This window comes from Rhodamnia argentea, chromosome 4 (assembly GCF_020921035.1).
Source record: "Rhodamnia argentea isolate NSW1041297 chromosome 4, ASM2092103v1, whole genome shotgun sequence".
NCBI lineage: Eukaryota > Viridiplantae > Streptophyta > Magnoliopsida > Myrtales > Myrtaceae > Rhodamnia > Rhodamnia argentea.
Genome location: NC_063153.1, coordinates 26,603,873 through 26,621,303, shown reverse-complemented (window position 1 = coordinate 26,621,303; position 17,431 = coordinate 26,603,873). Strand labels below are relative to the sequence as shown.

Here is a 17,431-nt window from a genome sequence, read left to right as displayed (position 1 = left end):
TTAATTGAATAGTCCTCGAATGTGGCTAAGCCTTGGCATGTTTCTGCTCCCTATCTTTGCGGGTCCAAATTACTTGCATTTAGACCTCCCTCTCTCCCGTCGTAATTAATTGCGATGCCTAGATTAGGGCGAAGTTTCTGGGATTAGATTCTAAGCAACTTTTCATTAAGTTAATAACATATTTAAGTTCCCATGTGATTGACGATTATGGCTTTTGGAATCTTTTTTTGGCGCATCTTCCCTTCAACAGCAATACAAGATCCCAACGTGTGGAAATTTATCCAAAAAGTTTTAAACTTATTGTGCAACCGTTAATTCAGTCTTAAAATTTTTAATTTGGTTAATTTAATCCTAAACTTTTAGATGATCTCCATTATCCATCCGAAACTGAGCCCAATCAGCAGCGGGTGCCGGCCTTCATGAGTGACGTGGCCGATCACATCATCAAGAAAGGTGACTAAATTAAGCAAGAGAAATGAACTAACCCCAATTATATATAATTTTGTTGAACTTCTTCTCCCACATCGCTTGACAATGGGTCCTATATGCTCTTTATATCTATGTGGTCTCCTTCCACCATTAAGCTTAAATTTTTGGATTGAACTTTCCAAAATAATATCAGAGCAATCTCTCTCTTTGTCTGCATCCCTTCCAACAAATTTAAGAGGGTTCTTGTCGAATCAAGCTGCTAATAATTGCCTTGCTGGTTTATACAATATTTTCGCTTTGTTCTTTTTCACATTTTTTTTTTCCGTTGGGGCTCTGATAAAGACATTTGAGGATGGACGAAATTGATCAGCTTAACTTTATTAAGCGAATTGGGTCTCAAATCAAAAGTTGTTTATAAAAAACTGCGTGACCCACAAAGGGACCTCATTTCAGACTAGACTACCAGCACTAGGAGTTGAGAATAGGTGAATAGTTGGGAAAATAAATTAATAAATAATTATATGAATTTTCATTGAAAATCAAATCTGTGATTACCCTGTACACGATCCAATCAAGTTCAGCAGTCTTGAGCAAATCCCTTCTGATTGGAAAAGGGATGTGTAATGATTTCGATACCTCCCAAGAAAATTCTGAATTGGATTCCAAATCGACAGTTAGTCGTATTTATGTTAAGATAGAATGAACTTCTCTACATGATCAACAAGTGATTCGTGTTTTGGATTAATCTATTTAACGCAAAATTGACTTATGTATTCTACTTTAATCGAAGTATAATCGGATTCATCATTTTGTTGTTCATCAGTTTTCCAAGATGTCATTACCAATTTGATGTTTGTATTTGCGCTTTGTTCAAATAGATGTATTATAGGATTGGTTTGGTCATGGTAGTGTCGTTTGCATCCAAGAGGCATACAATAGCAATTTAGAAGCAAGAAAAAAAGCAGCCGACCCTAGTTTTTCTCTCTCCTTTCTCTTTTTTTTTTTTTTCACACACTTTCTTCTTCAACTTTCATGGTGTTAAGATGCGCGTGTCGGTTGTGTTAAAGAAGTCCCACATCGGAGAATTAATGTAGTGTTGAGTATTTAGTACATCCTAATTGGCCTATAACTCATCGGTTTAAGTTTTTAAGAGAAAGTGGGTCCAACTGGATAGGTTGATGGACTCGGACTTGGGTTCCCTTTTGGCTATCACCTCGGGTAAAGGTATCGGACTTCTGCTGCTCGTTCCCAATAAATGATATCAGAGCCGATGGCCGATTGATGGCACACTCCCGAAATGTATCGGTGTTTGGTAAATATCTCAAGGAAAGAATTTGGTGACCAACACGGTTTCCGGGAAAATGAGCGTTGTGGTGTAGCAACACGGGCCCGATGGGCGTTGATGGAGATTCATGCACGTGTGAGTTGTGTTAGAGTAATCCCATATCGAAGAATGTAGGACTCAGACTTAGATTCCCTCTTGGCGATCTCCTCGAATAAAGGTATCGGACTTCTACTATCGCCCCCCAACACATGGAGGAGAGAGCTTGAGCTAGATTTCTCCCTTTCCTCCCCCTTTTCTTAGGCTATTTTGATTCTCTATTTCTTTTTTTTACTTTCTCTCGTTTGAGAGCTTTTTTTATTCTGATTTAGTATAGATCTAGAAGCTTTTCTTTCCCATTTTTGGAGAGATTACTATCCCGATCTAGTTCTGTGTATATTTTTTTGGGATTTCCCTCTCATCGGGTTTCGTTGGTGGAACAAGTCTAGTTTCAGAGGAGGTCAAAGGAGTTTCACTCTTACAAATGTCATATCTATGCTTGTTTAACTTTTTATTGTGCTCAACCATGTTGTTTGGGACGCCAAGCCCATGCACGCACCCTTGAAAAAGCAAAACCATAGCAACAAATAGAGATTTCAGTGTGTGCTTATTACCAAAGACGGATTTGATAATCGATCGCAGATTTTGGGTAGATATGCTTTTTGAGACAGTGACCTATAACCTTGTTCTGACAATCCTATTGTTACACGAAGCTTGTTTTATTTTGAAGTTGTATGTGATTCGTTTTGGTTTGCAGTTGAGCTGCGATGTTTCTCTTTTATATTTTGAGGGAATGAATGAAATGTTATTTTGAATAAAAAATCAAGAAAGAAAAAAAGTAAACCCAATCGATTAATTAATTGGATAGCCCCATGTGAAAGGCACCTATAGAACCCTTGGATCTCGCCATGTCCTGGTATGTTTCTGCTCCCTATCTTTGCGGGTCCAATGCAGATGATTTGTCTCATCGTAAGTGAAGACCACCCTTTCACATGTGGGCCAATTAATTGTGATGCCTAGATTTGGGCAATTAAATGCTAAGCAACTGTTCATTAATTTAACAAGTTAGTAGATGATAAGCAAATGTTTTAGCGTGCCTTTGTGTTGTCACCAATATTTCGGGGGAAAATATCATTTATTATTGCTCCTTCCTGTTTTGTCCCTTCTTTTCCCATCGTGAAATTATTTTCATAGTTCAATTAGATCCTATACTATGGTGGTCTTCTTCACTTTTGTTCTGACTTCAATTCATCACCCCTTAAAAAAAATAAAAATAAAAAATTGGGCCTGGGCTTGACCAATGCCCAGACAGGGCTCAGGCCCAAGAGGGCCAGTCCGTGCTTTGTTTGGACCGGCACGGCCTAATTACCATTCTTAAGATAGTACTGGTTTGCTAATATACATTATTAAAAAAGAAGGGTTAATATCATGAAAAATCCTAAATTGGTATACTTGTAACAAATTTATCTATAAAAAAAAAACCTTAAAATACCTCAAACTGGTATACCCGTGACCAATTAGCTCTCCATTAAATTGAGTTAATATCGCAAAAAATCCCAAATTGATAATTCTATGATAGACATATGGTAAAACCCCAAACTAGTACACGCGTGAATTGTCACGTGTCATCCAACTCAGCAATTTGACAGTTAAATTTAATGAAAATTAACGAATGATATATTTGTCATAAGTGTACCAATTTGGAGTAAATTTGTCACAAGTGTACCGGTTTGGAGTTTTTTGTGGTAAAAAATAATTTTGGGTAAATTTATCATAAGTGTACCAGTTTGAAATTTTTCGTAGTATTAACAAAACAAAAAAAATGGATGAAGTTCGAGTCTTTTTGCAAACTTTGGCCATTCAAAGCCAAAAACTTTTAAATGTAATGCATGAGTGTGATGAGTCTAATTCAAATTTTAAGGGACAAAGAAAATTTCGATGTGCAATTGCCGGTGCAGTACAAAAACTGATAAGTTATGGTCGTGGTAATTCCGCGTTACTTAGGCATTTCGAATCCCAAGATTCTTGAAGGAGAAATAGGGATTGATGCTGACTAGCTCGGTGGAGCTCGTCTTTGTTGTAAAGGAGCTGCCGTTGTCTGTGTGAAGATCACATTGAGGTCTCGAATTCGGAAGCAAAGACATGGAAAGTTATAGAAGGAATGATGCAACTTTCCATTTTGGTTTTTACTTGGACGAGAGCAATGTTCCCCGACGTGAAATGCTGCATAGTTGGAGGATTATGATCTCCAATTTCACTAGTGATGATATGTATGAAATTGCTGTTTTGCAATGAAAATTGATATGTTTGTCAAACTTGGTAGGAAAGAAATTCATGTCCTACTTCTAAACCAAGCTTGGCTTGTTATTGTGGATAGAGCCTACTCTTTAAAACCAACAGATTAGCCCCAAGATACAAACTCTAACCCAGAATGATTGTTGTGTTAACAGTATCATTGCCACATCTTAAACACTGGCAGGAAATATAAACAGCAGACTCCCCATCTCTTCATCTTAAATTGAAGAGTATCATACCAACAAAAAGAACTAGAACATATCATACTTTCAATTCTTTGTCCGGTCGATTTTCCTCTTTCTTGTAGATTTTATTGTTCCAACACTTCCAATCTCGTTACCACAGCTTGTTTCTGTTTCTCTTGTTTCTTTTTCATAAATTTTTAGGTTAACAATGCAACCTAAAGGCTGTTAATAGGTTGATTCACAAGACAAACTTTTTGGCGGAATAATTCAAATTCAACTTTGACGGATGCAAAACAGAATGATGCACCATCACATTGATATTGAACAAACAAATAGATAGAAGGCATTGCAAGTAGATTTTATAGTGAGTCGGCTTAGAATAAGCCTACGTCCACTCTTTCAGGTTAACAGCCATCAATAAGGCTGGAATCCATTAGTGATCTCACGATATGTTATAATATAGCTAGTGCTGCTTCTATTGTAACCGATAGGTCTCGTTATTAATAATCCGACATTTCTATTGTACATGTACACTCCTAAGACCATAGATCAATGAATAAGCTAATAGATAGAATCACAAGTGTAGTATCACGGTCGCAAGGATCGGATACATGTTCACCCTCTATCAAGGTCGATTAAGCTTGTAAACTTGTCACGCCCCGATCCTCGAGTGCGGCAACCCCGCCATCTCGTCCCTCGGGTTAAAAGGATAGTGTCTCGGGCACGCTATCAACCTATGAGATTAACTACGCATGCGAAACGTATAATATTCCCAGGACAAGAATGTAAGATATGGATAGATTAGTAGGAAAAACGCATTAATTCAAAAGCATGATCTTATTTACGGTCACGTCGTGAGTCAACCGAAATGACACGCTAATTGGTCCCATACTTTGAGACTGGGTAGGATCAACTTCGTACCTACTCCAAATATGGTTACGTCACTTTCATCCTTATCATCTTTTCAAGAATTACTAGCTCCATCACTTAAAACCTAAAAATGGTTTAACAACGATGGGATGAGATATAAATCTCAATGAGTCAATGCCTAAGCCCGGCTAAAGCGTTGATTCGTCCGGAGGGTCCTATCAGTTAATCACATATTGATATATAAATATCCTAATCACATGCGGCTCAATTGCTGAAAATCACACAGTATGCAATACTCAACATAATGTGCCACACATAACAACCCATAGATATCATGTCAATCGCATATGCGGACATCACATGTGGTCCGATTATTAACGGCCATCCGGCCCAATTGCACACGACCGGTGTAACTTTACACTACGACCGGCCGTGTCTACCGGTAGGACTAGGCTTTGTCCCTTACTTCCCGCGACGGCATCTAATAGCCCGTGTGATTCGTACGACCGGCACGACATCGCACTATCGGGAATCCCCGTAAGGGCTTCGGTCCGTCACAAGTTGCGACCGGCATCCGACAATCCGTGTGATCCGTACGACTAGCACGGCACGAATTGACGTGCATCCGACAAGTCGTATGATTCCGTACGACCGGCACGGTACGAACTTGACAGGAATAGTCCATCGTATGACCACTCAAGCATACTCAACAATTAGCCGGTTTATAATCCGCATTTAGTCAAATGCTCACACGATATGCTCACATAGCAAGACTTCTTGAGTAATCACACAAATGCACATGTTATCCATGCGACCTTGCATCCATAAACCGAGTGATCAAACTCCAACCAATCAATCAATTTGACTAGCCATCCGCCAAGGCATTTCATCAATTAATCTATATAGATTATAATCGAGCATAGATAAATACTTCGATGACAAACATTCAATTCAATCGTACGTAATTAAATTCAAATCATCAATCAATCATACGCTCATCCTTAACCTATTGTTCGCTCGCAATCAAGCAAGGCCAATCAATCAATTATTCGGTCCCAACTAACCACGGTCGGATTAACCAAACTAGTTAGGGCCATTTAACCTAATCCGAGTCTCTAGCCTAAACCGGCCCTAATTAATCTAGCTAAACACCCTAACAATCTAATTAAACTAATCCAAACGTAATTAACGACCTAACCAAGGATTAGAGGTCGACTCACCGTCGATTAGACGCGGCGATCCTTGAAAATCTTCAAGCATAAACTTGGGACACGGCTCGAGTAATCGGCCCAATCCTCTCGGCTCATAGGCCAAAATTCTAGGCCAAATTGGCCCACGGAGCCGGCCCACGGCCCGGGCTCACGGCCAACTTGGCCGGCCCACTCGGCCCAGAATCTCGGCCACGGCCCAGCTCGGTGGCCCATAAAACAGGCCCGAATAGGGCACTCACGAACAGAACAGAGCAGGCACGGGCAGGGACTGGGAAAGCTGTTCGCGCGACTTGGAGGGGCCTTGGAGCTAGCGGCTGGTGGAGAATGGCTTGGGAGACCTCGAGGAATATCGGAGGAGGTGGCCGGTGGCTCGCGGTGGCCGGAGCAGCAGCTGTAAGCGGCAAACAGAAGCAGAATTGAAGCAGCTGCAGTAAGGGTCGGGACAGGGCAGGCTGGGAGCAGCAGCTGGTTCGGACTTGCAGCGGCTTGTCCGGTGGTGCACGGTGGTCTGAGGTGATCAGAGGAGGTCAGGGTAGAGGTGTGGTGGTGGCTGAGGCGATGCTGGTGGCCGGGGACTGCTGCAGCAACAGAAATCTGAACAGAGCAGCAGCAGGCGCAGAACAGGGGATGTCGAAAACAGGGGAGGCGTCGGGGCTGCTCAGGCTGGCTTGCGGCGGAACCGGCAGCGGTGGTTGGTGGCGAGGACGACGAGGACGGCTAAGAGTGGTGGCTGAAGGCTGGACGACGGCTGGTGATAGCAGAACAGTGGCAGCTGCAGTAAACATCGGTAACAGCAGCTCGGGAGGCAGAAAACAGGGGAGCAGCGAGCAGGGGCTGTTCAGCCTTCCCGAGGCTGCTGTGGCGGCGATGGTGGCCTGGGATGGTGGTGGACGGAAGCTGAGGAGGTCGGAGGAGGTGAGGCGGTCATGGTGGTGTGCGGTCGTGGAGGTGTCACGCCAAAACAGAAGAAAAAGAAAGAGGGAGAGGAGGTCGGTTGAGAGCAAGCGTGAGGGAGAAGAGGAAGAAAGAAGGAGAGAGAAAAATCTAGACTTTTGACTATGGGTGACTGAGTGATAAGGTGGGTCCCACAACATTAATTCTCTTGTCTTGATATTTACCAAAATCCTAGGGGCAAAATCGTCATTTCCTAAATTGGCCGGGGGTATTTTGGTAAATTTGTAACCAATGGTATTTCAGATATCCGGCAATTCTGTGGAGGGTAATTTAGGTCAGAATGAGGCTCCGACGCAAGAATTCTTAATTTTAAGGTGCGACGACGAACGATCGAATCCTAAACCAATTCGATCGACTATTCGGAAAATTCCAATTTCCGATACCTAGTTCTCTAAAATCCAGTATCTCGAATTGAACTGGAGTTCAATCTCAAACCCTTTTACTGGATTTCAGACGCGTACCAATATTAAAAATCTAGAGTGTCACAAAACTTCTCTCCACTATATACTTTGGATATCATTGATAGTTGCACGACATTCCTCATATCGACTTCTCCTGAAATAATCAACATCTGCATTTATCAATTAAGAATGAGAAATATATGGTTTTGTTCACTTCAAGACATCATGGGAGGGTTTTCTCAACAGTAATGTCTTCCTTTTGCTGCTGATGAAAGATGTGCATACTATCCAATCGAGTTTCAAATCTTTAAACATCTTTACTACCATAAAGTTGTACCTCTGTAGTGATAAATTTTCAAGATGTGCTGTATACCTTCTTAGCATTAACCTCAACGTTTTAGGTACTTCTTGGTAGAGCAATGACTCGACTACCTTCCCGTCCAGGCTATTAAGAAGAAAACAATACTCAAGATACAATGGCATCTATAATCAATTCAAATACTAAGTCGGTTTGAAAGTACCTTTCGAGTGGTGACATTGTTATGATGGATGTTATAGTTGGTCGGCTTCTCTTTGTCTGACTATCTCCTTACCCTATTCAGTTGAGAAAATGAAGTTAGAAAATAATGACGCAAACAGAGACTGCGAACATTGAATGAATGAACATTATCGTACTCTTAGTACACAGTAGCATTTAGATGTAACGCAAGCTGTACCAGAATGTCCTCAAATAACATTTGAAGGGGGAAAAAAAGAGAGAGAGAAATAACACGAGCAATTTGCCAATCAAGACAGGTCAATAAAAGTCTAAGAACAGGAAGTGCACCAGAGTGCAGCTGGAAGATAATCAATATGAGCACATGAAGACTGCTCCAATTAATGCCAAGGGACGTGACAAATTATTAGGCATTTCATTTTGCAAAATAAGTTGTCAATTGGATTGTAAAACCGCATTGTCATGATCCTTGGTTACAGGCTGTTGGCACTCAAAATAATTCACCTGCTAAAACACATGCTATGCACCTGACGGACTGGTACACGAGTAAAACACATGAGAAATCGGCACATGAGCAAAACACGTGATGAGTCGACACGTGCATGACATGTGAGAAGTAGACACTTCGACAGGGGATGAAGAAGGCTCGGGCAGAGCACGTAAGAGGCTGGTAAGCATTGATCGATAAAAGCATTTAGCTAGCTATCCACATGGATGCCAACGGGGAGGTAATCCCGCCAAGGATTTATGATCTTTTTAAAGAGCGCCAGAAAGTACAAATCTGTCATGCTTGAAATCCCTGATGGAAGAACAGTTGTTAGCAGGAAAAGATGGAATAGTTCCCTGAAAATGCGGCCCAGAAGTACGTAAAGAACGGAAGGCACGAACTGCACAAACACAAGAGGTCCAGCTAAAATAGCTAATCCAAAAGCTAGCGACAGTTACTGGGATTTTTTACCTCAGGCACCAAAAAGTGGAAGACATGGGCATGACCGACCTTAATAAATGGTTGGGCAGTGGCAGCAACACCACCTGTTATTTGAAGTTAAGTAACTGGTTGAAGACCAAGTCAAGAGGTTTTGCATAAATCAAAGGAAGCGGTGGCTTTTGGTGCCCTAGAGCTACAACCGCTGATGAGCGATTACCACTCAAACTATTATAAATACTACTAGACAACCATAGAGGAAGCCTTCAACAAATTTATCTTATCTTTATTTATCGCATTGCACTCTATTTTCCTTAAATATAGCTTCTAGATCTTCGTCATCGAGTCGGACTACGGCATTTGTCTTTATTCCAGATACTACATCATCGTGTCAAATTGTAGTGTGTTATCAAAGTGTATTCAAGGTTTTATCATCGAGTAAAACTCTGATACTGTTTTGGGTGCGTTGGTTCGTTTTCCTTGAAGGGAATTGTGCTCCCTAAGCCCATTGACTCAAACTCTGGTTTGGTCTACATCCGTATATTTTCTTTCAATTCGATCTGTATTGATTCATTTAGATTTATACTTATAGAGTCTCTTCATCAAGTTAAACTCTGGTAGAGACGACATTTGTGTAATTCCACTGGAATCTTTGCAAATTTCGTGTGTTTTTATGACTTTCTGAAACTCTCCCATCCAAAATTATCACAGGACCTTTGATCCCATTTGAAAACCAAAGTATGAATTTCAGTGAAAGATATTTTGTCGCGAAGCAATTCCGGCGAAACACAAGCTTAAGCAGCATCAATCCACCTTCAATGTCCCAAATAGAGCACAATCTCAAAAGCACGTCCCTAGACTCTGGCGACGTTGTTCTTCACACCAGAAACATCTGCAATCTGGTTTTCAAGAAGAACCGCTATTATTCAGACAGCAAAATCTAACTGCAATGAGCCAACTCGGACAGCAGCTTCCCAGAATAGGAACCTCTAACTTCTTTATTAACCCGACAAAATTTAGCATGCAAACATCGAATAGCTTCCACTTTAGCATGAAGATCCAAACCTGAATCACAAAAGACTCCCTTTGAACAAAGACTCCAAAAGACACCCATGCAGGTTCCGATTGTGATGCCAAATTGAATTACAACCATCGAAATTATTGTGCATTATATCAAATTAATGGGCTGGACTTTCAGTATTTCGGAAACCTCTAAATTTATCAGACAGTTTCCGCTCCGCAAGGCTTCTGTTGAAGGCAATCAGGGTAATGTGGGATAACAACATGCAGATATGAGGGATTATTTTACAGTGCAGTCGTTTATGTCAAAAGACATTCTCATTCGTGTCTGCCGTCTTGATTGTTTGCTTAACTGTAAAGTGCAGGCAAATGAACATGTATTCATAGTAAGCCAAACTAGATTTGCAATTTTCTCAATTGATCCAAATAAATCTCAATGGTTTTGCTTCTGGCCTGTTTCCTAATATTCATGACCCCAGCACTAGGAGAAGAGTGCTCTTGCATTGGGAATTTCTCGATTGATTAGTACCTTCTTAGCATTAACCACACCATTGTTGGCATTTCTTGGTAGAGAAATGAGTCAACTGCCTTCCCATCCAGGCTATTAAGAACACCCTATCAAGAAGCAAACAACACTCAAGTTAAAAGGGCACTTATAATCATTTAAGTATATAGTCAATTACTTAAAAGCAGGTTTAAAAGTGCCTTTGAGTGGTGGGATCGTTGTGATGCATCTTCGTGACAAGTTGGTTGGCTTCTTTTTGTCTGACTACCTCTTCATCCTGTTCACGAGTAAAGACAGCAAATGATGACAAAAACAGAGGCCAGAAACACAGAATGTAATTTCTGTGCCTTGTTTTGACACTTCAAACCCATTTTCAGATTGTCCTTCTGTTATCCTTTTTCTCTTTCCACCTGACGTATTTCTTGCTCAATTTCGTGAAGTCTGTTCGTGTTATCCACATCTACTCAGGCTGACCGTGCATAATCCAAGGCATTGGTGCCACCAAAGGTTCTCTATCACTGGAAGGCCAAATAAGTGAACAGTGCATATCATTAGCTGATGCCAAATGAGTGAACTGATTTTTAGACCTCCTACTGTCAGTTCACATAGTATCCAATTTGATACAATGCAAGCTGTAGTAGAATTTCGACAGACCACACTTCAAGGAGGAAAAAAGAGAGATAAAACATGGGCAATTCGTAGGATCAAGACAGGACGAGAAAAGTTTAAGAACAGGAAGTGCATCGAGCTAAAACTAATCAGAGTGCAACAGGGATAATAAGCAATCTGAGCACATAAAGACTGCTACAACTACTGACGAGGGACATGACGAATTGTACCGCATTTGTTTTTGAGAAATAAATGGTTAATCGGATTCTGAAATTGCATGTTCATGATAGCAGTACCTTTGTTACAATTGAGCGTCGATATCCGAAATAGAGCGCAATCTTGAATGCACATTACCAGACTCTGGCGACCCTGTTCTTCACACCAGAAACACTCTTAAATTTGGTATCAACAGCAACCTCTTATCATTCTGACGGCAAAATCAACTGCAATAAGATCTCAACCTCGCAAAACTTCGATTCCAAGACTTCCAACCGCAGTGGATACAACAACCATCCCAAGCCAACTCTGACAGCAGCTTCCCAAAGTAAGAACCTTTGAGTTCTTTAATAACCAAACAAGGTTTAGCAGCCAAACATCGAATAGCTTCCACTTTAGCATGACGGTCCAAACCTGAATCACAAACAACTCCGACTCTAAAAGACCTCCACGCAGGTGCCAATAATGATACCAAATTGAAATACATTCGTCCAAATTATTGGGCATCTATCATCTTCAACCACAGAAGCTTTGATTAAGTTAGCATAGTGAATTCAACTTAAGTTGCTTGCTTTTGCAGGATATACTATGAATCTTTTCCTTATCTATGTGCTATTTATATATCAGAATGAATGCAAGACAGTTTCCAAATAGCGTGTAGGATTAAGGAATCACGCAGTAAACTCACAGAAACGCTTCCCGTGTTTTTCTTCTGAGCAAGCAAATGCACTTACAAGAGCTTACGTATATGACATAAGGGATAATTTCACAGTGCACTCGATCATATCAAATGACATTCTCGTTCATGTTTTCCATCTTGATGTCACTCATCATTATTAACTCTACAAAAATTAAGAAGTATTGTTTGTTCTAATCTATTATTTGCCTTGGACTTTTAGTTATATCCCTGATTCAAAAAAAGAAAACAAAAAAGATCATATATTCATAGTGAGCAAAATTGGAGTCTCACAGTGGCTTTGCTTCTGGCCTGTTTCCTAGTTTATTCACGAACACACTTCTAGGAGAAGACTCTATTCTTGCATTTTGCATTTCTCGACCAATACGGTTACCTGAATTTTGTACCAATTTGGTAGTCATGAACTGCATGGTGTGCGCAGAGCAAACTAAAACCTCATAACGAAGGACCTCCCTGTAGTGTCCTTCATATAGCAATTCTCGACCTATACGATTACCTTTCGCATGCTATCAAATTCCTGTATACATCAATTTTTATTCAGTAACTCCAGCATTTCAGAATCAATAAAACATGGAGAATTATTTTTCTGCACAGGATTAAGAATCTTACCTGAAGACTAATGACAAACGATGCACTTAGAAGGCCTTTTAATCTATTTCATTTGCTGGCATGATGAGCAGAAACATTTTTGCAAACTACACACATTAACTTCCATGACCAATCTCCCTTGGATTCCCTGAATTCAAGTAAGGACACGAACACTTTCAACCAGGAAATATTAATGGAAAGGTGAAAATTCTTCAAAGAAATTGCAAAGAGGAAATATAAATGAATATTGGGTGATGGATCTCAAAAGAGAAAAGGTGACTTACCTGCTTTATGAGCTTTTTTAAGGATCTGTGGATCATCTCAACATTCTGACTCATCACTGTCGTCCTCTTCAGATTCTGTCATTCCATCATATGAGTCAAATGGCTTTTGTTTATAATTTCGATAAAGCAGAATTTCAGATAACTCTGGTATTGTTTTGAGTGACTTGCATCCAGAAATGTCCAATGTCATTAGGCGCTCCAATTTCTCCAGCCCTCGAAGTTCAATTAGTTTCTCACAATTTTGCACAACCAGACTGGTCAAGTTGGTACATGATGAAAAGTCAGGTAAGATATCGATCGAGGAACATCCTGAGATAGCAATATGTACTAGAGATGTTGACTCCTCTAGCCCCGGGATCTCCCGAAGTTCATGACAATTTGATAGGAACAATTTCTTCAAATTACAAAAATTTGACAAGTTTGGGAAGTTTGCTAAGGAATTGCAATCCTCAATCCATAAACTTGTGCAGGATGGGAATCTCTCTAGGCCCCGAATATCATGATGGTTGCCACGACAGTTGATTGCCAACTTATGCAAGGTGCCAAAGCAACATATATTTGGTAATCTTCCAAAGGAAGTGCACCCGGACATATTTAGCACTTTCAAGGACTCCAAACTATCAAGACCTTGAATTTCGAATAAGTTTTTGCAAGATCCCATAGATAACTTCTTCAGACCCTTGGATTTTGGAAGATCCAGCCTTTGAATTGAAACACAACCAGAGACATCTATTTCTTCCAAGGATTCCAACTTACTGAGGCCTTGAATTTCAACCAAGTTTTCACAATTTTTAGCATTGAATATCTTCAGCCGCTCAGATTTTGGAAGGTCCAGCTTCGCAATTGAAGTGCACCCAGAGATAGCTACTTCTTCCAAGGACATCAATCTATCGAGGCCTCGAATTTCAACTAAGTTCTCGCAATAGCAAACAATTAATACCTTTAGAACCTTGGATTTTGGAAGGTCGAGCCTTTCAATTGAATTGCAAACTGTGATTTCGAAGCTTTCCAAGTACTTCAATTTGTCAAGTACTTGAATTTTAACTAAGTTTTCGCAATGGTAAGCATGTAACAGCTTCAAACCCTCGGATTTTGGAAGGTCAATCCTTTCAATTGAAGCGCAATCAGCAATTTCCAAGTTTTGTAAGCATTGCAATTTGTCCAGACCTCGAATTTCAAGTATATTATCACAATCCCCAGCAAATAATGTCCTCATATGGCTAAATTGTGAAACGTCCAGTGTCTCCATAAACTTGCATCCATTGATTTGCAAGATTTCCAATTGGAAGGGAGTGCTTAAGGGAGTGTTTAGGGTTGAAGGCAATCTGTGACTTTGACAGGTGACGCGCAAATCTATTAAGCTGGAAGGAAGCACCGGCAGCGATTGGAGCTCATGGCATGCAATCAAATTAAGGCGTTGTAGGGAAAAAAGATTACCCATACTTTCTGGTAGATCCCCTCCCAGCTGATGGCAATTTGAAGCATTTAAATCTCGGAGCTTTCTCAGCCTTCCAATACCATTGGGCAATTCTTTAATCCATGTGCCACTAATGTTCAGAATTTCTAGATTCCTCAAAGCCCCTATGCTGGCTGGTAATTCTTCTATATTAGTGCAACTAATATCCAAAATTTCTAGATTCTGCAAAGCTGCTATGCCGGCTGGTAATTCTTCTATCTTAGTGCAACTAATATTCAGACTTTCTAGATTCTCCAAAGCCCCTATACTGTTTGGTAATTCTTCTATCCCAGTCCAACCAATATCCAGACTTTTTAGCTTCTGTAAAGCCCCTATGCTGTCTGGCAGTGAAGAAAGGTGATCACAATGTCTTAGAATGAGTTGCTCCAGTGCTTCTAATTTACCAACTTCTGCAGGCAACCCTTTGAGGCTCATACACCTCGTCAAGTCCAAGTGTTGCAGACTCTTCATGTTTCCAATCGATGAGTCAATTTGCTCTATTCCCACACAAAATGCGAGGATCAGAACCTCTAAATTCTTAAAAGCCGAGAGGAAGAAAGTTTTTTCTAAAGATCTACAATTTTTAAGGTCGAGATACTGTAGCTTCTCTGCCATCTGAAAAAAATAATAATAATAATCGTTGAGAAATTGGACTAGAGTTATTATTATTCAAATGGAAAGAAAGAAAAATACTTGTTCTTCCATCTTACCATAATGGAACTCCATCCTTGCCATTGATCTGATATCTCGCTATCCCTCAACTCGAGTACTCGTAATTCCTCTACATGGAAATTGTTCGCTTCAAAAGTTGATGGACAATCCTCCCACACAAGCCATTTTAACTTCTTAATTGAGTTCTTAAAATCCCCACTAAAATGTGCCCCACGCGCATCAAGGAACCTTAGATTCCTTAACTTCTTGAATTGTTTGCCCGTGAGGATATTGTCACCTTGGTCAATTGTTTTGCCAAAGCTTATTGAGCTGTCTTTGCTAAGATTAATGGCCTTAATCTTTTCTGTTCCCTATAAGCAAGAACCAACGTTCATTAAGCACTATTTATGTCCAATAAGAATAATCTAATATCATTTGTGTATATTTGTATTAACATGCATCAATGTCTTTTAAAGACTAGCAAAGTGAACATATGATTCCTTCCTTGGCCAATGAACTGTATTTATAAAGTCTAACAAAGCGAAGGATGTCAACTTTGAATTTTTTAGACCAAAAATACTTTGATTTTGAAATTTGGCCATAAGTATTTGGATCTTAAAAATAAAATTATGATGTCCTCTTTCTTTGTGTTTTATTATTCTTTGTAATGCTTAATAATCTCTTATACATATTATAAATGTACCTCCACATTTTCATCTAATGGCTCATATAAGGTAAAACTTAACAACTTGTTAACCCTCTTCTTTCCTGCAATGTAGCTTCATTACTATACTGGTTAGCAATACACGGGATTTAAGTGCATTACACTGTGCAAAATCAAAAGTTGATTTGATCAATTCCCATGAAAACATATTTTCTCTCTCTATAATTTTCATATTTGGCATCCAAATGAACTATAATCACATAGGGCCATGGTTGTCGTAATAATTGTGACAGTTGGGGAAAAAAAACTCTCTTAAAATAAAGAAATTCTTACCTTTAAAGTCCTTTTGTTTTCCCTTTTCTTAAGATTGATTTTAATCAATTTCCATGAAAGAATATATTCTTTCTGCCATTTAAGCCATTTTAACTTCTTGATCAACTTTGCTACTTTCAGTTAAAATAATATATATTTTTGCCCTTGGATTCATAACTAATTATGAGTAACTAAACTTGTGATAGTAGTTACATAAATGTTTTTTGATGTGATCCTTATTCTATTAGTAGTAAAGTTAATTATATTTGTGCTTTCTATTACTTTTAGAATAAAAAGCAATCATAATTTTCAATATGTGAAATTGTCGAGTATAATCAACAATCTTTATTTGCCAGCTTTGCTTTTATTTATAATTATTCACTATTAAATATGCAAAGTCGTTTTTAAATCCTGAAATTGGAAATTAGTTCCTTGTGCCCCTACGAGTAGTTATTCCTGATTTTGAGAGAACAGCTATTTCTAATCCATTTTTGAATCAATGGGACAAATGATTTCTTCATGTGAAGCAAGCTGTCACCAAGAAAAATCACTCATGCTTGAGAAGTTAAGAAGTAATACAAAAATTTCATGGATTTCTAAATCCAGTTCAGTTTCTCCCAAATAGATTATTGTACTTCATAGTTGACGGGTTTATCGGTTTGAGATTTTTACTTTTCATTTTTCAAAGGGGTACCAGTTTGGGATTTTTGATGATCGAAAAAATTATTTTAGGGTCAAGTGTACCAATTTGAGATTTTTTATGGTTAAAAAATTAATTTTAGGTAAATTTTTCGTAGATATACCAATTTCGGATTTTTCTCGACCATAAGTTGGAAAGGGGAAAAAAGAAACATAATATTATGAATGATCAAATACTCATTTGATTTAATAATTGCATTACAAACTGTTCCAATGTGATGAGACACGGTTCTGTCAATTTCAATTAACCTCATTTTACTATATCATGGTCAGTTTAGTTTAGCTATCTCGATAAGTTTATATTGTGTTCAAGTCATTTTTTTTTGGGTTGTATTAGAAATTGTGATCCAAGTATGAAACAGTGTGTATTCATTATAATTCATACAACTCATCATAGTTTTTCTCTTTTCTACGTAATATCAAAATTCAAACCAAAAGAGAGAAGGAAACTTCTTTTTCAAAAAAGGAGGCCAGGTTGGGTTTTAGTAAGAGATGGTTTTAGTAAGAGATGGTCTCCAATATGTGTTAATTTCTTGTCTGAGATTCTTTCCTAAATTTGCTGTACGTCCTTTATTTCTGGGACTCTTTATATGGACACAAAAATAAGACATTTCTCTTTTCAATGGTCGATGAATAAGTATGC

The 17,431-nt window shown here is 39.1% G+C and overlaps 1 protein-coding gene across 1 annotated transcript in view; it reads right to left on the bottom strand.

Moving 5' to 3' along the window:
• Positions 1–17,431, bottom strand: part of LOC115754015 (disease resistance protein L6-like) — a 183,939-nt gene that overhangs the window by 49,805 nt on the left and 116,703 nt on the right. Inside the window, exon 4 of the mRNA XM_048278108.1 lies at positions 14,788–15,077. Coding sequence (XP_048134065.1) covers positions 14,788–15,077 — 290 coding nt within the window. The remainder of the gene's footprint in view (positions 1–14,787; positions 15,078–17,431) is intronic.